Source organism: Plectropomus leopardus, chromosome 19 (genome assembly GCF_008729295.1).
Source record: "Plectropomus leopardus isolate mb chromosome 19, YSFRI_Pleo_2.0, whole genome shotgun sequence".
NCBI lineage: Eukaryota > Metazoa > Chordata > Actinopteri > Perciformes > Serranidae > Plectropomus > Plectropomus leopardus.
Window position 1 is genome coordinate 21125300 of NC_056481.1, and position 26057 is coordinate 21151356.

Below are 26057 nucleotides of genomic sequence, written 5' to 3' on the forward strand. Positions count from 1 at the left end.
ATTTTCAGAAGAGACACTTACCGCTTAGTCAGGCAAATGGTCTTTGTAGCATACTGTCTATGGCTTATGGTGGCATATGAGTTTACCCTTTGGAGGTCTCTTATGTGTGGTTGTTTTTTGTTCTTCTGTGATGATTGGAGAGCTTATTCCTTTGACATTAATTGGCAAACTAGACCACTTGTAGGTTTCTATGCTGCCCTGTATGGTCCTAAAAACAAGAACCGTCACATTTTCAGAATTTTGCCATCGTCTGATCAGTTTTCATGACATGTCTACATCAGACCAGTTAAGACTGCAGCAGTAAACCCCCACACATGAATTAAGCAACAGTCTTTTTATTGCTTTTGCATTAAACTTCTAATTTGTCATTTGTTTTTTCTTTAAAGTAAAGCCATAGAAACAACAACAGCAGACCAGCACTTGCCTCCAATCAGTTCAAATGTGTTTAATTACTGTGTGTAAAGAGCATTACTTTTTCCAAAGGCCACGGCCTGCCATCTTGTCTACAATGGAAAAACCAATACTGTTCATCTGTTTTCTGCCCAGGCAATCTATGGAGTGTTCCACTTTGTCCTGTGGCTCAATTAGGGACTGCTTTGCATCACATTTAGTGAGTGCCAGCTTAAATTCACTCTGCATCTTAGACGAATAAAGCAAAAAAGATAACCCCCGTCAGGCAGGGAGGTAATTCATGATGCGTCGACCTTCAACCTGTGAGTTTTCTTAAAACCATGCTATGACCAAAAACAATACATGTGTGCAGACAGCTTTCAGATGGTGTGTTGTACAACAGTCTTAGGGCAAAGCTGTGATTTCAAATAGAAGTTTTCCTTCTAAACACTACCTGTCATATTGAGTTTGGACGCGATACAATGAGGACTTTAGTTTTGTTTTATTGGTACAAAGCAGCCTGCTGGACAAACTTTTTTGCCATCTGTTTTTATTGATCGCAAACAGCCAGTGGACATTTTCCTCCTCTCGGAAGAAGCGGGGGTAATGTGCATAAATTTGGAACTCATTAGCATCAATAGGTATCATCATCACCACTAATTTTTGTGCCAAGTCCCCTGTCTTTCACTAGACTGTCACTTCAAATTATGAAGTGGACTCAGTCATGTCCCTGCCTACGGTACATTTAATTACTTATAGTATTCTTTATGCCTCCACGCTGGTGAAAGCCGAGGCCAGAGGCATTATGTTTTTGTTTTCAGTTTGTCCAAAAGTTTCTGTTGGTCCGTCCGGCCCATTATTATAAACGCTATATCTCCAGAATGCCTTAAGGGAATTTCTTCAAATTTAGCACAAACATCCACTTGAACTCAAGGATGAACTTTTTAGATTTTAGTGGTAGTGAAGATTATTGTGACCTTGTCTGTCTAATTGTAACTTAAGGAATTTTCTTCAACTTTGGCACAAACGTTCAAGTAGACTTAAGGATGAGCAGATTAGATTTTGGTGGTCAAAGGTCAAGGTCACGATGACCTTGCATCCATCTATTCTTGTGAAAGTGTTATCACACAAACACTTTAAGGGATTTTTTTCAAATTTGACAGGCATTCATTTGGCCTCAACAATGAGCTTATTAGAATTTGGTGCTCAAAGGTCAAGGTCACTGTGACCTTACATTCGTCTTATTCTCGTGAATGCAACATCTGAAGATGGCCATAGAAGGAATTTCCTCAGATTTGGCACAAACGTCCATGACGACTAAAGAACGAACTGATTAGAGTCTGTTGGTTGCAGGTCAAAGGTGAAGGTCATGGTGACCTCATAAAACATGTTTTTGGCCATAAGTCAAGAATTTTTACACTCAGATTTTTCACTCAAATGTATAATGATAATGTTCTGACATTTTATATCCAAAAGGTCAAATGTCAACTTCACTGTGACATCATAATGTTCTGGAAAACCCCTTTTCTGGCCATTACTCAGCAACGTAACTCAAGAACAGAAGGGAAGATCTTTGGTCTAGTACTAAATTGTGACACTCCGGGGGGGAGGTGTTTGTGAAACGTTTTCACAGACGTGTGTAAATATCAACTGTAAGTGCAACTTGCCTGGGGTGCAGAGGCATAGGACCACATGGTGGTTCTAGTTTGCAACATGCAAGCCCCTGAGACTCGACCCCAAACTTTAAGAACACGCAGTAGTTTAAGGATGTCTAACCCTGAGAAGCTGCTGGATAACTGTATCCCCGAGCAGTCAGTGGTTCTGAGCAGAAAAAAATAGTAAATTAAAGCTATGCCAATGTGTGTGCCCGCAGCAGCGCTCGTACTTCATGCCGCCCCTGCATAGGTTGGTGCCCCACTTGGGCCACCCCAGTAAAAAAAAAAAAAAAAAAAAATCTGGATGCACTACAGCTGTGTTTGCATTTTATTTTGACCAGGAGGTGATCGATGGTCATGCAGCCATGACACAATAGATTTTTTCCCCAACCAAACATAACAAACAGCTAATTTCAACACACTAAAAATCAGCCAGCAGAGATCCTGTTAGCTGCTGAGATCAACTGATATATGTCCATTAATATTTATGATGTGATAACTGCAGGGGCATGAAGTTCTGTAGTATCTGAGGATTATAGAACAGCCACTTGAGTTACACTATGAACTCCCTTTTTCTATTCATTCCATTATAATGATTGATAGATTTCTTAAGCACGCAGTTGGGTGCTTCTTACTGTTCTGCAGGACTCAAGTTTCCTGGAGGACAAAAACAAAAAGGCTGCTGCTGGCTGTTTTCCTCTTTTTTTTTTTTTTTTTACATGTTATTCCCAGCTTGCGAATCTGCTGCCCTTTTCAAGTGAATACGATCAATAAAACACTCCAGATTAAAGGGTCCACTTGATGCAGCGTGTCACATCATGTCATTAGCAGTGTGTGAAATTCCACATAGCAAGAGATGAGAGATGGACTCAGCAGGAGGCCTCTCATATCAAACACTCTGCCCCTCTCCCTTCCTTTGAAACACACGCCCACATGTTCACATGCAAAAATGCTAATCCATATGCATAGCTCATTTGTACATACCAAATTAAACAACAGTCCAAAAATTAAAGATATGACAATGTCTTTTGCTGGGGAGTGGCAGGTACCTGCTCAAAATCCATGTTACATACTGGCTGTTCGTATCTGCATGTTTAGTGAATGTATGGAAAATGGCACATGCTGCCTGTAGGGGTGCAGCCTGCTTACATTAACATACTAATTAAACTGTGTACGTGTGCATGTGTGTGTGTCGTGCAGCAGTGTTGCACGTGCAACAAGCATGTGTTCTACTTTCAGGGGAAGATGCTCTATTGTTCAACTCTCACTCTGTCCTCAGCCCTACCGAAATAAGTCTCACCAGCCAACAATGTGTAACATTTCAGACGCTCTGTGCATTGTTCTGTGTTTAATCTGCGTCACCACTGCCAATTCAACTCGATCAGTTTTCAGACTGTTCCCAGTAAATGCTGAAACAGTGTCTGAGCAGAGAGCAACATTCACTGTCAGTTAACCCTTTGAAACCTGGAGCAACATCACTTTTCTTGCGCTGCTTTTAGATGCCTTTCACGAGTATTTAAACCGTCAAACCCCAAACACATCTATGTGATTTATTTGAAAAAAAGAAAAGAAAAGAAGGGAAAAAAGACAGTAAGCAACTTTGCAAGACATTTCAACAAATTGCTAGAAATTGAAAAACTACTTTTCAAAAATGTCTAGGGAAAATAAAAAAATAGACAAAACTTTACTTGTTATGATCATAATTTCGTATTTGAAATTATGTCACAAAATTGTTATAATTTTCAAGGTAATTTCCTTGTTGTTTTTTTGAAACGTCCTTTTTTTAAAAACTAATTGCCTGCTATATTTTGGGTCATTTATTTTTTTGTTGCTCATTGCCTTCTTCCCATGTTTTTGAAAGACATCAAAGAGTTAAACCAAATTAACCCCAAATGAAAGGTCAACCATGGCTGGTACAAAAACAGTTTTGCAGAAAATACAGTAATTCACATCACTGGTGTAAGATATCAAGTAAGCTGCATAATATATGATTGACAGCTTTGTGCTTCCGGAAGCTTCTAGGACAGTTTCACGTAAAAAAATAAATCTGTGTTTTTCAGACGCTGGTCGTCGCAGAGGGGCTGCAAACTACAATGGCCAAAATGAAAACATGAATGTCCCTATCAAGAGTCAGTGTTTGGTTTGTCTGTTCTGGGCTACTGTAGAAACATGGAGGTGCAACAATGCAATCTCCACAAATGAGGACTATGCAGATATAAACAGCTCACTCTAAGGTGACAAAAACACAACAATTCTTGTTTTCAGGTGATAATACACTAAAGAAAACATACTTATTATATTCCATTTCTGCTGGTGTATCCTCCTAAATCTGACACACAGGACGTGAAAAAATAATCAGCTCTGGTGGCAGTGTAGTAATCTGAAAGATGGTGACTGATGGTTCAGTAGAGAAATGAAGCACTTGAGATAATTTGTGAGATAAAATGTGTGTGTGTGTGTGTGTGTGTGGGTGAGAGGTTAAGAGAGAAGGAGACCTGTGGGAAAGAACGGCAGACTGGAAGAACGACTTTTTCTTGTTTTAGTTGGTGTGTGTATTTTTTCAGTACATGTGATGTTACTGACAGTGCAAAAGACTAGTAAGATTGAGATCGTTTGGGTTTTGCAAAGTAGCTTGTCTCAGTTTCTTCCTGACGTTATTTTAATAGAGTTGACAGAGCACTGAGAGTTTTATTGCTGTTTGGGGTTTTTCATCTACTCCGTGAACCTCAGTCTGTATACAAAAAAAAATTCTCACTTTACCAAAGCAACTGATCGAGCTGTTGTTGTTGAAATCCTCTGTCATGAAAATTAAACAGAGTGAAAATCTTTACATGTGCAACCCTGCACATGAAACTGTTATTATGCAAATAAGGAAAAAGAGAAACATGCAAATTGAGCTGATCACTAAGTGCTCCATGTAAGCTGTGTTTTTTGGTTTAGTCATATTGTATTGGAGCATGATACTCGCATCATCACACATACACAAACATAAACAATGGTGCTATACCTTACCATCTTACACCAGCACATGCACCGATCAGCCACAAATTTTAAAAACGCTAGTGGGTGAAGAAAATAACATTGATCATCTTACAATACAATGTTCTGCAGAGAAGCCTTGGATCTTTACAGACTGCCCCCTTATGACAATGAGACCTTCTGAGCAGTACAGTGCACCATGTTACACCACAAAAACTGCTCAAGCATGACCCAAGAAACATGACAAAGAGCTCAAGGTGTTGACCTGGCTTTAAAATTCCCCAGATCCAAATCTGATCGAGCATTTGTGGGATGTGCCGGTACCTCAGAGGTACCCCCAATATACACTGGGGCCTCCTAGGATCAGATTTGGCTCTGACATGTCGAGAAATTGACACAAGAACTGTGTGGGTGTCCTGAGGTGTCTGGCATCAGGGCGTTGGCAGTGGATCCTTTGAATCCTATGGGTTGTGAAGTGAGGTACCAGCACGTGCCAAGAATATTCAATCAGATCAGGATCTGAAGAATTTGGGGGTCAAGTTGATGCATTTAGCTCTTTGTCATGTTCCTCGGGTCATTCCTTAGCAGTTTTGACACGGAGCACCATCCTGCAGAGGGGGCCACTGCCATTAGGGAGTGCTGATTCCATTAGGGAGGGTACTTGGTCTGCAACAGTGTTTGTGTCGGTGGAACATGTCAAGAGGCATTCACATAAATGCCAGAGCAAAATTTCCCAGCACAACATTTGCATAGTTACAAGATAATGGTTCTTATTTTTTAGCTAATCTGTGTGTATCCAGGTTTTCTACTGCAGATATTAACACTGGTAGTGTAATGTGTGTAACCATGAATTTACCTGTGTATTATGTGTGTACAGTATGTGCGTGCATGCTCTGTCTCTGGACTCACCACTCCTGCTGCGCAGCATCCTGGCTGAAATGCCGTTGGCTCTCCCTCCACTGGGCGAACTGGCCACGGCATTTTCCACCGAGCTCACCTCAGCTCCCTGCTGCTTCAGCAGGTCTGTCAGGGTCCTGAAGAGCAGTACACACACATACACACACTGAAACAAGGTGGAATCAAGACTTCACATTTAAATGACAGAAAAAAAGAAAAAAATGTGCCCTGATTACTACATCTGTCAGTCAGTGAACGAGATAACAAACATCATCTGTTATCCAGATGTGTATAGTTGGTCTCCTGAGAGAGCTTTCCTGAACAGCTGGAACACCACACGTACACATACACACACTAACACACATGCAACCAGTGCATTTACACTACATTGAGTACAAGTGGAGGTCGCCTGTGTTTTAATTTAGTTTTTTCTGCACTGAACTGGGTTTGACTGCTGCCCCAGCAGAACATTCCTGTCATGTGCGACAAGAAGACCATTGGTTTAAATGGGACAGTGGCAGCCACCATTATGATTGGCTCATGGGACACAAGAAAGATTATTTTGACCACGGTGAACACACATAAATGTGATTGCATTTGTTGTGGCAGTTGACAGTTTATTGTAGATAACAACTGCATTGAAAATAGGAATATTGACTCTCAAGTGTGGTTTATCAAACTTACATTTACCTTTTTTAAGCCATCAAAACCTGGAGGGACGTCACTTTTCTTGTGCTGCTTTCAGACGTCTTTCACAAGTATTCATGCTTCTGAGCCCCCTGAAGAAACTTGTTTGATTTGGGAAAAAAAAAAAATAAAAAAAAAATATATATATATAGATAAACATATAAAAATCCCCTTTCCAGGTAATTTCCTTTTTTTAAAATTTTTTTTTTTATGCATTTATTTTTTTCCTTTTTTAAATGTTTTTTTTTTTATTTATTTTTTTATTCATTATTTATTTTACAAATTTTCAGGTAATTTTCTTGTACTTGTTACTATTTTCTTGCTATGCCATGTTTTTGAATGAAATCAAGTCAGTTTGCGTTAATTGAACTTATTAGGATATAAGTATTTTAGAAATAATGCACGCCTGATATTCTAGTGTTTTTTGTCACACTAGCGCTGATGCTGTTGTGCTAAACATCATGCCTCCTTTTTTTCTGCAATGCCGGCATGCTGTCTAAAATCACACATTGCAAGTCGATTCCCCAACATCGGTGCCTTCTTTTTTTCCCAGTTCACCTGTAGGAAGTTGGCAAACAGTGTCTGAAAGTGCCATGGTGAGATGACGCCTTGGAAAATATGGGAGGCAGGTTGGTCGAGCTTTGGCAACAGCATACTGTACATGCCTCCATGATGTTTGCTCCTCCTCACAACCAATAAGAACAGAAGAAACATTGGCAATAATGCATCATTGAAAACTGTATTAATGTAATGTTAAAGACCCAACAAACTACTACCTACCTCAGAGCTTTCTAACAAATCTTTATTGGCAATTGTCAATATCCAGAACAGTTGGGAGGGGCCATTTTATTTTCTGCTTTACGTGCACAGTGAGACTCAGATTGTAGCTTGACTGTAAAGTGGCGGTGCATAAAGCTTTTGCTTTATATTGCAGACAGTTTACTCATACAGCAGGAGTTGGCATGTGCTGGATTTGAAACACTCCTAAAACAGGCTCAAATCGTACATTTTATGCCAAGTTTATCCAAGTATAACTTTAATGCCCAGCTTGAACTAACTATGCTGCTTTGCCAATATTTGGCTGATGTTGGCTTGATTTTTTGTGGTTTTGTAATGTATCTGGTATTGCGTTCCATGTGAGAGACAGTGAAACCGCTTTTATAATTTTGATCAGCTATTTGTGTCATGAGACCTTTTAGGAAGAGGTTTTGTTTCACTATGAAACTGAGCTAGAGAACTGTTTTTAAGTTTTCTTTTTTCTACTGCATCTTAAAATCATCATCCTAAATGACTGCTTTTTGTTTTGCCAATCTTTTCTTGCTGAAACAAATTTTCATTAAAAGGGGCCTATCTCTGTGCCATGTGTTTATATGTGTTTTTGGTCTTTGTGTCCTCCACAATAAAATCCAGTCAGCTGTGTTTGACTAGCGGCCTTTAAGCTGAGCAACATACGGGCGAGATTTTCTGCAATATGGTCATGTTTGGACTCCGGGCTTGTTGTGTTTGGATGCAAGAAATGCAAAAGGAGTGACAGCATCTCATACACACAGACACACACACAAATTCCTGTAGTTCCTCATACGTTCCATTTGCTTCATTAATATACTATCAGTTAAATTGGCTCACTTGCCGACCACCCCAACCTCTTTCTCACAGCTGATGACACCTCCCTCTCTGCACACACACACACACACACACACACACACACACACACACACAGGCATACTCATCACTTTGAATAAACACATTTCCTCTCACTGCATTTGCTGAATTTACAGTGTTGATGGTATTCACTCCCTTGATCAATAATTCAAACACTGGTGCCTCTGTTTCGCTAACGAAGCTCATGTGTTTAGCCCCTTCTACACACACACACATACACACACATGCACAGGTACACAACCTAAAGTACGACCAACCTGACAACAACAGCTGGGGGCAGTGTGTTCACACTTAACCTGACAAATAGAAAAGTGAGTCCCTTTGGCCACTTCTCTGATCGGATCCTGTTTGTGTAACCGTGTCACACAAAACGTCTCCCGCAGGGATTTTGGTGACAGCGTGAAGCTGCTTCAGTGTCAGATTTCATAATCATGCTCTTTTTATCAGCCACACGTATCTCATGTGGACAAACGTGTGTATTGTTTGTGCTAACGTTTGCATATATGACCTTTATGTTTAACTGTTTAACAGCAGTTAAGGACTAATCCACCCCAAAACATAACATTTTTGTTATAAATATATTTGGACTGTCAAACAATGCATTTTTTAAAAGAAATTTACTGTATCATCTTTAATTTTAGAATTTTTTTTTCATATCAGTGCCGGACTGTTCGGTATGCAGTTACTCCGAAATAATGTTGATGACTCACTGACGTCCAGTGATCCCCGGTTAATACGACAGCATTTGTGCTTTTCAGGAGTTCAAGTTTAATTGCTTTCTCTGATTCATACAGATCCTGTATGCATGAAACTATTGCTCCCCGAGATGGTAGGACACATGACTGTTGATAACTTCCCAACCTGAGGATGTCACTTAGACCTTCCACAGTGTGGACTGGTCTGCATTCAGTTTCCACCCAGTTAGAAGCACTGTAGTTAACTTCTATTTAGTTTCATCCACAGGTCTGTGGAGATTCTCACACTCCAGAATAGTGCTTTGGCAACTTTGGCGATGCAGTTACCCACTCACATCAGTCTGATTAGCTGCAGTGTGCTAAACTTGTAGGTGGTAGCAAAAAAAGGGAAGTACTCCAGTAATATTTGAACATATATTTTGACACAAAGTGATTATTACTTTTTCATTGTCAACTGAGCTGTCTGGGAGTTTTTAAAATGAAATGAGCCATTCATGCAGTGGTTTCATTATTTCATTACTTCCCATAACTGCAGAGGCAGGAAGCGATGGGGTGACTTGACTGGAGTTGAAGGGACAAAATAGCAGCACAATTAACGCACTTTAAAAAAAAAAAAGCATTATGTTTGGACTAGGCTTGTGCAGTAACACTGTATAATGATATAACGGTATACCATTGTACTTAGAAATCTTTGAAGTATGTTTTTCCATAGCAGTAATAGAGCTCAGTCTCCAGTCTTTACTGGTGGAACAGGCAGCTGAACTGAAAGATCGTGACACCTAGTGATGAAGGTATAAGTTACAGGACTGTAAACAGCTGACGGCCAGCAATGGCGTGTTTTTTACATCTAACTTGGTGAAATAAGGATTTATTTTGACCAAACACGAACTGGTGATTGTTTGAGCAATTAACTTACTAACTTGATCACTAGCAGGAAGAACCAAGATGGTTTGGGTGAGTTTTGTTTTGTTTTTGTTGAATTTTTTTATGAAAAATTAACAATAGAATTAAGCCTTGCCAGTCTTTCATGACATAAAAATAATTTTAAAAGTTGTACAGTTGTATTTCTGTGTTGATTAAGGAAAGTATGTGTGTCATATACCATATACAACTGTGAAATTTCAGGAAATTAAAAAGGTATGAAAAATTACATACTGCCCAACCTTTGTTCGGACCTTAATTGCATCACAATTAACATGTTAATGCTGACAGTCCTGAAATATAGTGATGACTGGTATTGTATTTGTGGGCCTGTTTTTGCACCTCTGTGTTAATTACTCAAGAAATCCTGGGAAAAGCAGTCAATCACTAACTACAGTGTAACATAAGACATTTCAAAGGAAGCCAAAAAGATACATTACAACAAGAAATACGACCATAAAGTGACACATTTATGAGTTACACTCTAAGCCTTATTTTGTAACGGAATATTATATTCATTCATTCAAATCAATTCAGATCCTAATCATCTTATTGAGAATCCTTTTATAAACACTGTGCATGCGTGTGTGTTAGATTATTATGTGAGTTTGTCCCCCACAACAAAAAGACTTTCAACGCCTCCTGATCTCTGTTCTTCGTCTGCAAAGATCTCTGTTCTTATTTCATCACTTTTCAATTCTTTTTCCTTTGAGTCCTCTTTCTTTCTGCCCCCTCCTCACCTAAACTCAGCCCTAAATCTGTCTCTTTCTCCTCTTCTCCGTCTTTAAACCATATCGTTTGTCTCCCTCTCCTCCAGTCTCTCTCCCTGCTCCTCATCCTCTCTCTGACTCATTGCCGTGCACAGCCTCAGGCCTCCACGCACTCTTCTCTTGGCTCGCCGCTCAAACAACTTGCTGATTTGGACTTTTAATCTGCAACAAAAACTGCACCTGTCTCGGGGCTATATAGTGTTTATGGAGCGTTGGCTGAGCTTCATGAGAGTTTCTGCGGATGCCTTTGAAAGAGCAAAGATGGCCATGCAGCTGGTTAAAAGATTAAGACTCGCAGGGTGGGATGGATCGACAGAAATAGCTGTTGGTGGCTTCAGACAATGACGCCCAAATCAGTAAAGTATGACTAAACAGGTGCATGTTAATAAAGTGCAGCCTGGATCATTTTTCATTTACTCTCAGTACCTTTAAGCTGTAATTACAGTTTGTCATCCAGGTGTGTATAAGTTTTTAGTTTCACCAAAAATAAAAGGTTTTGCATGTCTCTTCAACAACTACCACAAAGAAGTCACTTATTATCAGAAAGAAATTTGTTAGTGTGTGTTTATGGCACTCACTAGCTGCTTTTAAACTGCCTCTTCAAGGCGGGAATATTGCACTGTTATGCTGCCTTGCTTTCTTGCTGCCTCGCCATTTCCTATAAAAGGTAAGGTCATGTAATGGGGGGGGGATCTCGCCTTTGAGCCAGCAAGAGAGTTAATAACAGTGCAAAAGAGGTCCATGTAAAAGGGACAGCTGGTTACACAAGATCGTGAGAGGGACAGGTGTGATGTTTTAAAAAGCAGCCAGCAGCAGCTGGCAGAGAAGAAGAAAAATGACAGTAAAGGTCTGCAAATTGGGAAAACAATGAAGTCCAGAAGCTCCTTACCCACTGAGCAGAGTACTAGATCAGCCCCCATTTAACAGGGACATTAACTGATTGAGACTGACATGTCATTGTTATTGTTTATAAAGCTCTGCTGAGGCGTATGTTAAATGTCACATTAGAGGCAGACGCTGTTGTGTTAAATGTTATGCCCATCACACCTCCTTTCTTTCACCTATGTTGGCATGCTGTCTAAAATCACACACTGGAGGGGCATGATGCTGCTGTCATTTGGTTCTGTGTAAAAAAGCAAAGGAGGTGTAAAGAAGCTCCATCAAAATTGAATTCTCAATTGGTTATAGGTTTGGGTCTAGATGTGACGATGTCTGGGTACGGAACGTAACCGTGATGTCTAATATTGGTTTGTGGACCTCAGTTGAAAGCCTCGAGTTCTGCATTTTGATGATTGCCATTTTGGTTTTTTGGAGCCAGAAGTGACCATATTTAGATGAAAGGATGGAGCTCTGCAGGTAGCAGGGTTGGATCTGACTGAGACTGAGGACACTATAGGCAGAATGCCTGTCACTCGAAACAGCCAGCTCTTAAATATGCATAAAATCAAACCTTAATAAAATGTAAACAGGTGAGATGAATAAAAATCCACCCTTTGTACTGTTGTCCTGAATGTTGAAATTAGATACAGGGACCAAATCTGTTTTTTGTACCAGGCTGTAAACATTTGTTTATTTCTGTGGGGTATTTTAATATGGGACACTTTGGGGACTGACTTGCTCTTGAAGCCAGCCTCAAGTGGTCATTAGAGGAACTGCAGATTTTGGCTCGTGTGCTTAGCTTCATTTTTAAACCCGGAGGTCACCACAGTTATGGACCCTGTTTGCAGTCCACCTATTAGTGACGTTTGGGGATGATGGGGATGAGGAGGTATCACATTCATGGCAATGAGATAAACTGAGAGTTAGACAGACAAACAACCCAAAAACATAATGCCTTGAGCTGCAGCTTTTTAAAATTTTACTAATTTATTAATACTAATTCAGGCAGAAAATTATTTCTTTTTTCCTGTGACAAAGCAATCGCTGCTGGAAACTTTAAGGATTATATGAAATATAAACATTCAATATGTAAGCTTCAGGTTACTCCTCCCCATGACTCTTTTTACTCTAAAGCATGTTATGTAAGGTTATGTGCCTGAGATCTGTGGGATCCTCTCCCATCACATTACAGCCACACTGAGATGAGACTTTGCTAATGTCCTGTAACAATCAATTACTGCACCCAGATCAGCCCCATCAGAGCACACAGCCAATGATTAGTTAATATTACAGGAACTCTCCAAACAAAGAAATCCTCTCTGTCTCTCTCTCTGCATTGATTACTCTAATGTAAAATGTCCTGAATACGTACTTTCAGGACATACAGTACATATTTCCTGTCTGTCCTCATGTCCTGTTCATGCATTAACACACACATTATTGATCCTGAAACATGTGGTTGCAGCATTTTATCTCTGCGGTTGCAGTTAAATGAAAAATAGTTTGTGTTCCTTTATTCTTTGCTGATATTAGCCTGGTATGAAAGTTATATGACAAAGAAGCTTCTGGCGCCTGAGTAACAAACAAACTCTGACAGATAACAGTCCCTATTTTTAGTGACAGATACTACTACAAGCTGTCACACACCCGTAAACACACACAGTGATGATGTCCCTCCACTGGACTCCTCTGGTCAAAATCCCTCTCCAGCTTCTACTCTCTTAGAAATAAGAGTGCAAACTGGAACCAGAAAAGGTTCTTTGGCTTGTCCTCATAGGAAGACCCTTTTTGGTTTCTGGTAGAACCATAAATAAATGTGCACTTGGAACCACCTTTCATATGGTTCTACCTACAACCCAACATAGAGGGTTATACCAAGAGCCATCTGTGAAAGTGCTAACCAGAACTCCCTATTGGATGTTCAACAGAGAACCTTTCTAGGGTATAATGGTTCCACCCAGAACCCTTTTTTGGGGTTTCTACCCAGTACCTTTCTATTTTTAAAGCCCAGTTCAAACCAAAGATTTACCACCAGATGATTTGGAACATGCAACTACTTGCAGAGCGCTGTTCTGCAACGCTCTGGAAACCTGCTGATTTACACCAGTGAAGCTATATAAGATGTCTATCATCTCTATAGGAATGAGTCTCTGTTCTTCTGCTCTGATTCAAGCATTTTGGCTTATTTTGGTTTAGAATGTGAATGACGATCTGTGATAGTGACTACTGGCTACAGTTGCATTTGTAGTAATGATGAAACGGCGATAAACAGGAAACACACTTTAGATGGACCGTATTTATAATAAATATGCAACAATATAAATAACCAATGGCAATGAATTAATGACTGTGTGTGTGGGTGTGTGGCATGTGCACATACAGTGGGCAGCAGCAGTGGCTCACCGTCAGACACCGGTGCACCGTTAGGACACTGTCTGCAGTTATTTTGACTTGTTCTAAAGTCAGCCGCTGAGGATTTCACCAGCTGTGCCACAGGTGACACCATCAACCGTGTTGAGTTGAGACCGGCCAGTTTACACCGTTGCAACTTTTCTCTACAACATTCTAAAACCACTGTCTCCTTGCAAACCATTGGTTTGAACTGGGCTTGAGGGTGCTAAAATGTACCCACTTCGGGCGTCCTAGTGAGAATCCTTTTACATGCCAAGGTTTTCATATACAATCCACCTAGGAAGGCTTTTAAATAGTGATTGATCATATTATCCATAGTTCTACATCCCACTAATCTTAATTTAACAGTTTAGACTGAGGCTGAGGGAACCACGTCCAGCAGCATTGGGATTCATGTGGATCTTATTTCTAAGAGTGTAGAGACATCCATCACATGATTTATCTATAAAAACAAAACCTTCAGATAATCCAATGAAAAAGTAAAATGACAGTGGCAGATATCTGCATGTCACAATCGATTTATTCCCCCTCTGTTGTCTCTGCTCTCTTGTCACTCACTGCTCTCTCTTTTCATCAGTTAAAGCCAGTTTTGCTGTCACTGACGATTACTGATGAAGAGAAAATGACAACTTTCATCTTTAACACACATACAAAAGCAGTTTTGTGTTTCTGTAGTGGGGCATGATTTTAGATTTTTTATGGCATGTCTGTCCAATTGGCATTTAAATTTAATGTGATTTTTTTATTTGTACACTGATTTTGTACAACGCATAAATGACGTCAAATGCATTTTTAATGTGCTTTTCTGTCATTTAACTGCCTCAAAATCCACAGAGTGGATGAGGCATTTACGCCTACATCTAAATCTGCCTGCTAATTTAGTAGACATGTATACAGTGTGCCTGACAAACAGGATTAATGATGACACATATGATGATATTTCAGTTTTAAAATAACCTACATACAGTATTATTGTTCAGCTATTAGATCTGAGTGGTTTAATGCTTAGAGAGCAAACGTGAAAAACTCGTAACTTTGTCTTCAATTCAAAAAATGTATTTTGTTGCCCATAGTTCATAATTTTTCTGATTGATCGTATAATAATTGTATACAGTATATCTAATTTTAAATGTGCAGTTTTCACTTTTTTAACCTCTATTTTTCTGTTCTTATTTCTGTCTTTGTGTTGCTGCAACACCTGAATTTCCCCTCATCTCATCTCATCTCATCTCATCTCATCTCATCTTTAAAACTGGCACAAACGTCGACTTAGACTCAACGATGAACTGATTCGATTTTGGTGGTCCAAAGTCAGGGTCACTTTTACCTTGGGCCCAGCTAATTCTCGTAAACACAATATCTCAACAAGGCCTCAAGGGAAATTCTTCAAATATGGCACAAACGTCCACTTGGACTCAACATTATAGTGATTACAATTTGATGGTCGAAGGTCACTGTGATCTTACAAAACATTTCTTGGCCTTAACTCAAGATTTCATACACTAATTATGACAAAAATTCACGCAAATAATAAAGTTGTTATTTTATATCCAAAAGGTCAAAGGTGAACTTCATAATGTTCTGCAAAGGCAGTTTTTTGGCCATTGGTCAACATCATAACTCAGGAACAGAAGCGGAGATATTTGGTCAGATACTGAAGTGATGTGTGGGAAGTTTCTTTTTCCTTTAAAGGTGTGCAATGTGGTTTTATTGCAATTAATTTTGCATCTTCAGGAGTTGTGTTTTCATGGTAACAAGCTAACCTGTTTAACTTGCTTTTTCACAAAAAATGCTGCATTGGTTTTTTGTCTTTTTTAATATTCATTTTTTTGGCGACCTTGAAAACAGCAGAAACTTGGTTCTATAGTGATTCTTCAGTTGTCAAGTATCCCATATTGTTTTGTGGAGTATTATTCAGCTGTCTGATGCAGGCACCATCTGAGTGGTTTATGCTAACGAGCTAACTTGTAGCCTCTCCCTCTGCTACAGTCGCTGCCAAGTGCTTTCTTTATTCAGCCACCTTGAAAATGGAAGAAATGCAGTTTTGTGCTAAATTAAAAGTTTCCAAGTAGCTAACATAGTTACCCGGGTTGTTTATAGCTGGTTTTCATGCCTGTTTGAAACTGTAGACAGATGGCCCATTAGAAGTTTGGGAGTGGAATGAAATGGAGCCACAGGGGCCAACTCACTGTGTGACTGCCGGTCCTATGAACTTCACTTTTGACTGATATGGGTTTGACTCTGACAGACAAAATGCTCATCTTGGAATCAACTATTTTATACAGCCTTAAAAATGGAAACGACATCTTCAAGGTATGACAGATGAAAAGCTGCCAATCTTTTCAGATGTCAACCATCTTTTGCTTCCCCCTTGACAAACAGACCAACTACAAAGACAAACACAAACAGCCAAACCCTTGAGTCAGTAGGCGCTGACCCACATTAAAGTGTGTGTGGGCCCAGCAAAGCCCGGCAGGACTGACGAGGGGCAAGTTGCGAAGAAGGGAGGAAGGTAAATCAGCTGGAGGGTGAGAATTGTCACATCTGATACAGCCAGGAAGCTGTCAACTTGTATGTCCTTTCACTTTGGGAGGAACTGCGGCAAGTGGTGACGCAGCCACACACGTGTGCTTTAACACATTTACTTGCAAGCGAACATGCATGCAGACATGCTCTCACACACACACACACACACACACACACACACACACACAGACAGTGGTGACAGGTGAGAGGTGATGGAGAGTGACAGCTCAACCCTGGAGGTGATCAGAAGGCAACAGAGATTTAGGGGAGCTGAGAAAGTAGAGCAGAGGAAGAAACTTTGAGGAAACTTGCTGAAAACTTCTGTGTTTTTTCACTTTGTATTTTCTCACATGGCAGGTATTTAGGGCTGGTGTGATTTATTTCCTTGCCTGAGGTCTCTTTTTTCCCTTGCCTAAAACCAGATGAAGTCTAGAAACTAGTGACAACAGACAGGTGGAGAAAAAGGGCAATAGATGCATGTATTCTTGAATTTGTCGATGCATGCCTACAAGAGATATCTGTGAAATAAGAATATATAGGACAAAATGTGCTGAAAATCAATGTTTTTATCATTTAAAGGTTCGATGTGCAGGATTTAGGGGGACACATCGGCAGACTTTTATAAAAATTCATAATTATGTTTTCGTTAGTTTATAATTACCTGAAAAATAGGATTCACTGTATTTTTGTTACCATAGAATGAGCAGTTTATATCTGGGAGCCGGCCCTATGTTGTTTCTGCCGTCGCTAAATAGGGACATTCACGTTTTTGCGTCAGCCGCTGTAGTTTTCCTACACTTGACACACAGAAGAAGTTTCACCTGGTTGCAGTATGTAACCTCATTGCTAGATGCCACTAAATCCCAAACACCAGACCTCCAACACTAGATTTTACTTTGGTGATTAGTTGATGAAGTTTTTTGGATGTTTTCATGTGTGTGTGACTTTTCTTACCTATGGCTGGGCAATATAGTGACTTTGTATAATATATTGGTATATTTTCAAGCAAAATATAGATTTAGGCAATACCGTTTCGATCAATATCGGGTCAAGTTGCATTATGTAACACTGTTCTTCCGAAAAGCCATGTCAGAGTCTCTTCTCTCCGCACAGCTCCACTCCATTTACTCACTTCATAGTGCTGTAAACATTTAAATCTCTGTAGCTCCAGCGGTGTGTGCAAATGAACATACATCCCTAAATCCCTCCGAATAATTTCTTAAATATTGTGTATTGTCGTGCAGCCTGAAAATACCAAGATATTAAGTTTTTCCATATGCCCAGCACTACTAAAGGCTCATACAACATATGTAAGGCATGTGCACAGACAGATCCCAAGTATGCCCTTTTGGCCCTCTGCCTGAGCACCCTTTTTGCAAAAGTTTTTTTTTCTATTTCTTTTTCGAATTTTTATTTTATTTTATTCTATATCTTGTGAATGAGACACTGTTTTGGGGAAAACTTCCTGACCATTTTATGCAACCTAGAAGATGAACTCATGTAATGTGTTGATTTATCTATGCCAATAAGACTACACATTGATAACAATCCTTGTGTGTCTCCATCTTATTCTGAGAGAGATTACATTAAATATAGGTATCACTTTCTAAGAAGACATGCTTTATAAAGCTTTCCAAGTTCAATAGTAGGATTGAAACTTTTGAGTTTTTTTTTTTAGAAAGCAACTATATCTATTTCCCTCACCATGCCCATATTCAAGTCACACAGTCTTCACTTTCAACCTCAAAGTCTAGATCTTCTGACTGTTCCTCCACATTTTATTCACTGTTTTAGAGTCTACAGGGTTAAGTGAATTTTTTGCCTTTTTTATGTTTATGTCACACACAAATAATGTATTTTTTTGAAATCTCATTGTCTGGCCCATCAGTTTGTACTTGACTTAGCTGTCTGAATTTCTGCTGGTAGCTGCACAGGAGTATGTCTGCGCTTCCTGGAACATTTGGGACAGTGGTGTTTATAGTTTCTTTTATAAATCAATAAAAAGTGGACAAAAACAAGACAAAGGCTTTTCCTAACTGAATAAGACCAACTGTGAAGGCACAGAGTGACTGTTTATATTTCAACCCCTGAGCACAGATTCAAGAGCCTCAATAGACCTATAAGCTAGCAGATGTTAACCACATTCAGCTGATAGGTGCCACTGAAATGAAGACTTGAAAGATCAGCCATATTCCATATCTCAGTCATTTATGAAAATATAATATATTTTACAGATACTTCCAATTTTCTTAAAGAAATGTGTGAACAAATTACATAGTAAATATATGCTGTTTAAATTTTTTTATTATTTTAGCCCAGAACAACAGCTCTGTCCCAACTGTCCTGGTTGGGACAGAGCTAATATAATGGCTAATGAATGATCAATAATAATCCACTGATAATTGCTAAGTTATAAAAAAAAAATCCCATCCTGGTTGCTGCCCATTATTTTAACTTGCTTTGTTGTCATTTTTGACAGGCCCTTTAACTTATCATACAATAATTGTTCAGACCATTCTGACAAAATGCAGTTATTAAGAAGTTATTAACATGAATCCCTATTATTATTATTATATAATGTGTGGCCAACTTCTTTAACTGCAGATCTGATGTCTCATTCCAAACGGAGAATCTCTTGAACTCCTTATCAACGACTTAATCGCTTTCTAACAAGACATCGAGTCTGCAGTTCTGAATGTGAGTCATTAGAAAGTGTCATGAGTTTCTCACTTTCTAATAAGCCATCAAGAGAGATTAAGAGCAGTCAGAGAGACACAGCAAGTTACACTGGATGAAGATGCAGACCAGCCGAAGGGATTTCCTTCGACCAAATGCTCTTCTTATTAATGCTTATCACTTACTTAAAAGGCATTTATTAACCACTAATAAAGCAGTTAGTTAGAAAGTGAAATATACACACCGTTTGAATACAAAGCCTGAAGGGGTAGTAAGTGTGAATGTTGTTCCGTTTAATCCATGGTATATGCAGTGCAAAAATATATTTTTACAGTTCAATAAAACTGCACCAGAGTCCTCTCAAATGTTGACAAAAATTCATATCAACACTAGGCCGTAATAATAATATATATTTCAGGGACACCCCCCTCCAAATATTGAACAATGCTGAAAATGTCTAAATTGATGAAAACTACAAAGCTTTTAATAACCTTTCATGTCAAAAGTATTAAGATGGTACAGACCAAATTTAAGGTCAACTGGATTAAACTGCTAGAAGGGGTTCATTAAAATATGACCACTGTAAATGTCCAAAATTCAAAATGGCTGACTTTTGTGGAGTTAGCGTATTGCCCCAAAATACTTTTTTGTATGTTTTGGTATGTTGCATGTGCCTCCCAGTTTTCGTACATCTAGGTGAAATGTACCGTGGGGGCTAATTTGTTAAAATTTTGTAGGTGGGGCTATTGAGCCATTCTTTGACCTCTGAACCCGAGACCATTAAAATATCAAATATATCAATACCATATAAATTTTTACTAGTCCTAATGCATGTGCAAAATTTGTTGAGCTTTTGAGCACCTTTGGCCCCTAAAAAAATGTCATCCATTTGCCTAAATATTAATAATAATTCCTTCAGTTTCAACAGGGCCTTTCAAACTGCCTGGGGTTGTTGCTATGCTACAAAAGACAATCTCCCACCACTGTCCCAAATAACCAATGGCAAATGTGATGATAATCATAAATACACAATATAATATGATTGTTATGTATGGTTTAAAAAATCGTAAAAAACGTCATAAAAAAGTCATAGTGGGTGGCTTCTCCTGTGCAGCCATCTTTCATACACCCCCTCCCTTAAATGGCACTCAGTCATAGAAAACTACATTGAAAATGGTCCCCCCCGGAAATGGCCGGAAATGCCCTTGAAAGATTAACCATGACACTGTATTTTACCGTCGTAATAATGTGTGTGTCCAAGAGAAAGAGCGAGGGTGAAATGGAAAAGTGATCCCATTTGTTGCGTGCGGTTGCGGCCCATATGTTTGTGTGTATTGAGTATTGCTTATCTGTCTGCCTTCAATCAGGGCAGCACAGTCAAACCCTTTAAGTGACACTGTCCTTCATTACATAACATAATGGCTAAAAAGCCCACTGCTGTACAAACACACAAACACACTGGAGCTACTGTCAAACACAGTCAAACATATAGTGAATCTGTGTGAATATTGTTTAGATGATTGTTTTTATACTATAAGAAATAATTTTGGAAATAATACTTGATTTGTTTAATGGTTCTTATATTGTCTATGCTGTTAATTATATCCAGGATTTTCCAGGATGTAACTGTAACATTTCACAATAAATTACTTTAAAAATGATACGGTGATGCAGATACCGTCATCTTTGCATCTGGATCACTGTGTATTTTTTCAATAATTTACAAAAAATACACAGCCTAATTAATTTAGGCTTTACATCCTGTAAAGCCTTGAAAAAAATCACAGCATCTTTGTATCCTTTGTATCTATATCACTGTATCATTTTTCCAGTAATTTGTTGTGAAATATTACAGTTACATTCAGTTATATTGTTTTTTTCCCAGGATTTCCCAGGATATAGTACTTACTGTGAAAGTATTGCAAATAGTAGCCAGTAATTTATTGGAAATATCATATTGGAGATATAGAGATAAGTTGTTGTTTTTTCCTGTCGACAGCATCTGGAGTGCTGGGACACATACATGAACACACACTCTTGCATGAATGCACCCACTCACCCACATTTGTGCACGCGTGTGTGTGTGTGTGTGTGTGTGTGTGTGTGTGTGTGTGTGTGTGTGTGTGTGTGTGTGAGAGAGAGAGAGAGAGAGAGAGACAGAGAGAGAGAGAGAGAGAAGGGTAATCTGAGAGGAGGATCACTTTAGATTTTGACTTTCAAAGCTGATTCGGGAGAACTGGTGGGATTTCAGGGTGTTAATCGTCCTCTGCTTGCCAAAGACGAAGAGAACAAGAAAGAGAAATCCCAGAAAGAGCAGGTGCATGACGGAGTGCAGAAGTTTCCTTTTGTGCTTCCAACTCTGAAGTGGGTGGGCGTGTGTACATTTTCATGCATTTCACCTCATGAAGTGCGTGCAGTTACATGAGATCTTAGTTTCACGTACACTTTAGGACCAGGGATTTATGTCAGCGGGCTAATAACTAAACGAGCATGCAAGCAGAAGCAGTCCAGAAACGGTAAAGCTATAATCTTGGAGAAATTTGTTTAATCGTGAGGAGGAGCGGTAATCTGTTGAGATGGGCTCTCGGAGGGAGGAGGGTGTTTATGCAGCCGGAGTGTTTCTATTTCAGTGAGGTGCTACCCTGCAGGAAATTTTAATCCTGGCTGTGTGTTATCCGCTGAATGAGTTCTGCGGCTCAGGTTAATGGGAGACGCGTGAGCAGGGCTGCTGGTCGATGGAGGCTTGGTAGGGAGAGTGTGGCTGTGTGTGTGTGTGTGTGTATGTGTGTGTGTGTGTGTGTGTGTGTGTGTGTGTGTGTGTCCACTTTCTCAATTAAAATGCAGAAAGAAAGCACTAAAAAATTTAGTGAAAGTAGAGGGCGTAGACTAGAGGAAGGTGTGACAGTGATAGGATGGAGGAGGGAGTACTTGAATGAGAGTGTTTGAAAGTGGCCCCTGCCTCAGCTCTTTGGGCCCCAGAGGAGACAGAAAAGAGATGAAAAGAAAAAGAAAGACTGCAAGAGCTAGAGGATGAGGGAAGGAGGAGATGATGAGGAAGGCCAGTGAAGAGGAGTGCCTTTGAGTAATACAAATTTGTGACAAAGAAACGCGGGATGAAATGGAGATTCCGTGGAAGAAAATAAGATCAGAAATCAGAAGCTTGGCTAGATAAGAAGCTCCAGATAGAGAAGAGAATGAGGAGAGGCATCAGCGAGGGTTAGATAGTTTGGGATGAAAGCGGGGGAAATCTGAGCCCATGCTGTGCGCAGTTTACGGTAATGATTTCCTAAAGCGAACAGATTGAACCCTGGACCAAGTATTTAGCCCGCGCGTGTGTTTACGTGTGTGTGTGCATGCTTGCAAACAGAAATACCAAATTGAAAATGCTAAATGTCTTCTCTACACAAGGTTGCGTGTTCATTAATGTGGGAAATAATCTGTTTTAATGACAGATCAGCCCGTTAATTATTTGTTTTTCAGTCCAAAAGTGTAAGAAGTGACCTGTGCTCATTGGAAAATCTTGCACCCGTGAGGCAAAATTCTTGCAGTGAATCACAAAGACGTTCTTCAAGAGTGCTTTAACACCTACTGCAGCAAAGACTAGTCGATTTTTCTTTTTTCATTTTTTTCCGTTTATTTCAAATATAAGTGATGCTTACAAGCAAAGCAAATGGTACACAAGGGGTGAAATAAATACAAGCATATGAAAAAGAAATGGAAAAAAGGAGAGAGAAAGACAGAAAGGCACAAAGAAAATAAAAAAAGACAAATGCAAAATTAGAAACATTTAAAAACTGATGAGCAAAAGCAAAATAAGGGTGTGAAATATGTAGGGGTATATGAGAATTACATGGCTCATAAATGCGCTTACACACTTAAAATATGTTAAGATCAACAAGATTTTGCCAACTTTTTCTTTAAAGTCAGAACTCAGTATCCTTTCTCTTCTACTTTGTTCCTTCTTTCTACAATTTGAATGTCAGGTTGATATTAAATCCAACAAACATTCTAGTTAGATCTGCATAATGAAGCTTCTGCTCCAAACAGGTTGGGATGAGTTGTGGTGTTAAAAAAAGGCTGATTTGTACATGTGCAAGCAAACACACACACATGCACACATGTTAGTAGGCCTACAGATAGAAAGTTGGAAGGTGTAAATTCCACGCCGGCAGATTGTGTGTTACCATAAATCTGCATGTTAAAATCTTTCTATGCTGTATTGCAATTTTTTCGGTCTCTTTTCTGCTGGAATTAAGTCAGAATTTTCAACTTTCCAACGTGCCTGCAAATACATGCGCACACACACACACACACACACACACACACAACACACACACATGCATTCTCAAACACGAGACATGAACATGCACACACACCAACATATCCTCATACAACAGTGTTTGTATGATATCTAACTAAATAGCGCCCCCGGAATAGTGTCGCCATGTTACAGACTTATTGCAATGTTGTGTTGGTTAGGTTTAGGCAAGGAATCATGGTTGGCTATCATCATGTTGAATTATATGATATATATATATATATGAATTATAATGTAAAATAACACACTTAACTTAAAGTTACTTACTTAACCTAAAGTGACGTAGGTTAGGTTTAGGCAAGTAAATTTACATCAGTTATATTTAAGAAAGGGATTATGGTTGGGTGGTGACATATTATATACTTAAAGTAAAGTTAATGTATTGTAAAATTACATGAATGTAATTATGTAGTTTATGACTTAATGTAAAATTAGATATTTAACATAAAGTTATGTAGGTTAGGTTGAGGTGAGTAAAGTTACATCAGTTAGGTTTAGCAATGTAAAGACACAAGTTAATGTCAGGAAAAGAAAAATGGTTGGGCGTTTTAATGTTACATACTTAACACATAAAGTCACCTGTTTGACGTAAAGTTATGTGGGTTATGTTTACAAAAAGTAAAGTAATGTAGATTAGATTTAGAAAGAAATCATTGTTGGGTTTCACAAAGTAGCATACTTAACATACAGTTAGGTACTCAAAGTTGCGTGGGTTAGGTTGAAGAAAGTAAAGTTATGTACGTTAGATTTAGAAAAAGAATCATTCTTGAGCTTCATTATGTTACGTACTTAATGTTAATGTTACACACTAAACATAGAAGTGAATAGGTTTGATTTAGGGAAAGAACCACTGTTGGGTGTTGTCAAGTTACGTGCTTAACATAAAGTTACTCATTTAATGTAAAATCACACAGGTTAAGTTTGGGGGAAAAAAAACATGGTTGGGTGTTGTCTTTTTATGTACTTAATGTAAAGTTACTTAGGTGATTTTAAGGAAATCAAAGTTTTGTGGGTTATGTTTAGGAAACAAATCATGGTTGGGCATCATTATGTTACACATTAGGATTTAGCAGGTAAAGTTAGGTTAGGGTAAGGGCAAGTGAAGTTATGCAGGGTAGGTTTAGGAAAAGAATCATGTTTGGGCGTCATCATCTCATGCTCTTAATGTACAGTTAGTATGTATTACCCTGGTTAGGTTTAAACAAGTAAAATTACTTAAGTTGGGTTGAGGAAGAACAAAAACAACCATGGTGGCGATGTAGCTTAAAACAACTCAAAGTTCTCTTAGTTTCACACAGGACACAAACACTAGCGTATTGGGGGACAGTCCTATGTTGTTTGATCCACCACCCAAGCTTGCCTCTGTACGTGGACTTAGTCATGTGATCTCAGTCTTTCTAATTATGTGGGCTCAGTACGAATTTAGGTGCATTATGTTTTGTAGGTATACATATAAACAATGCAAATCCATTTTCTTTGATACACTCCACACACACACGTACACACACCCTCCTCACCTGGAATTGAGGTCAGCGTGCCCCGCCCCCGCTCCTCCCCCTCCTCCTCCACTTCCTCCGCGGCTCTTCTCCAGACCCAGTTTGGTGAAGATGCCTACCAGCACCATGATGGCCACCACGCCACAGATGATGTAGACGATGAGGTGTGTGCGGGTCCCGGTCCTGGTCTTCCTGGCCCTCGGTGATCGTGGCCACGGGCTTGCCGGTGTTGGCCCAGATGGGCGTGTCGTAATTGGAGCAGATGCTCTGGTCCAGCCGCTGCTGGCGGAACTGGCAGCAGAAGCGGTAGAAGCAGGTACCGCAGCAGTACAGAAAGACGCCGGCGTTGCAGTTGAATGGTGGGTCCCATTGCCCCATCACGTCGTAGTAACCCTGGCAGCGTGTTCCGCCGGCGGGAGGGACGTCCTCATCGTCGCCGTCTCCGCCACTGGTGGGGGTGGACAGCCCTGTCTCTATAGGAGAGTTCTGAGTGGGCTCCACGGCGCTGGAAGCCGTTTGGTTGGCCAGGGTGGTGGGGGCAATGAAAGCGTCACCTTCGGGTACCGTGACTGTGGTGACAGATGGGTCCTGGGTGAGGGCGGTTTGAGTTGTAAGGAAGGAGAGGAGGAGGAGAAGATGGCAGGAGAAAGGTTTTGTGGCGGCCATTCTGCTGGGAGAGCCCTTCTGTCCAACGTCCCACTTGCAGGCTTTGGACAGGAAAGTTTGGAGACGCGTAAAGAAAGAAAGGAAGAAAGAAAAATAGAAACACAATGATGAATCTAGTTTACTGATTCAAATTATTTTATACAAAATCAAAGTTATTTCATTATATTATATTATATAAAGTTATTCATAAGTCGAGTTTTGGAGATGCACTTATTATCATAAACAACTGATTTGTTCCAGTAAAAACACAGGGAGAACTGATTTTAGCCAAAGTGATTAAACACATGATGCATCTATTGATCTTATTAGCTTATGGAATCAATAATGAAAAGAGGGTAGAGGACACTTTAAACAGGTCACTCAGAATAACTATCGGAGACTGATACAATACAGGGAGACATCATCATTACCCAACTTTTTTAGGCTGA

General features: G+C 39.5%; 1 protein-coding gene across 1 annotated transcript in view; it reads right to left on the bottom strand.

The window, feature by feature from the left end:
* Nucleotides 1-26057, bottom strand: part of shisa8b (shisa family member 8b) — a 41344-nt gene that overhangs the window by 15005 nt on the left and 282 nt on the right. The window contains 3 exon segments of the mRNA XM_042508651.1: nt 5934-6058; nt 24985-25136; nt 25138-25670. Coding sequence (XP_042364585.1) covers nt 5934-6058; nt 24985-25136; nt 25138-25629 — 769 coding nt within the window. The 5' untranslated portion in view covers nt 25630-25670.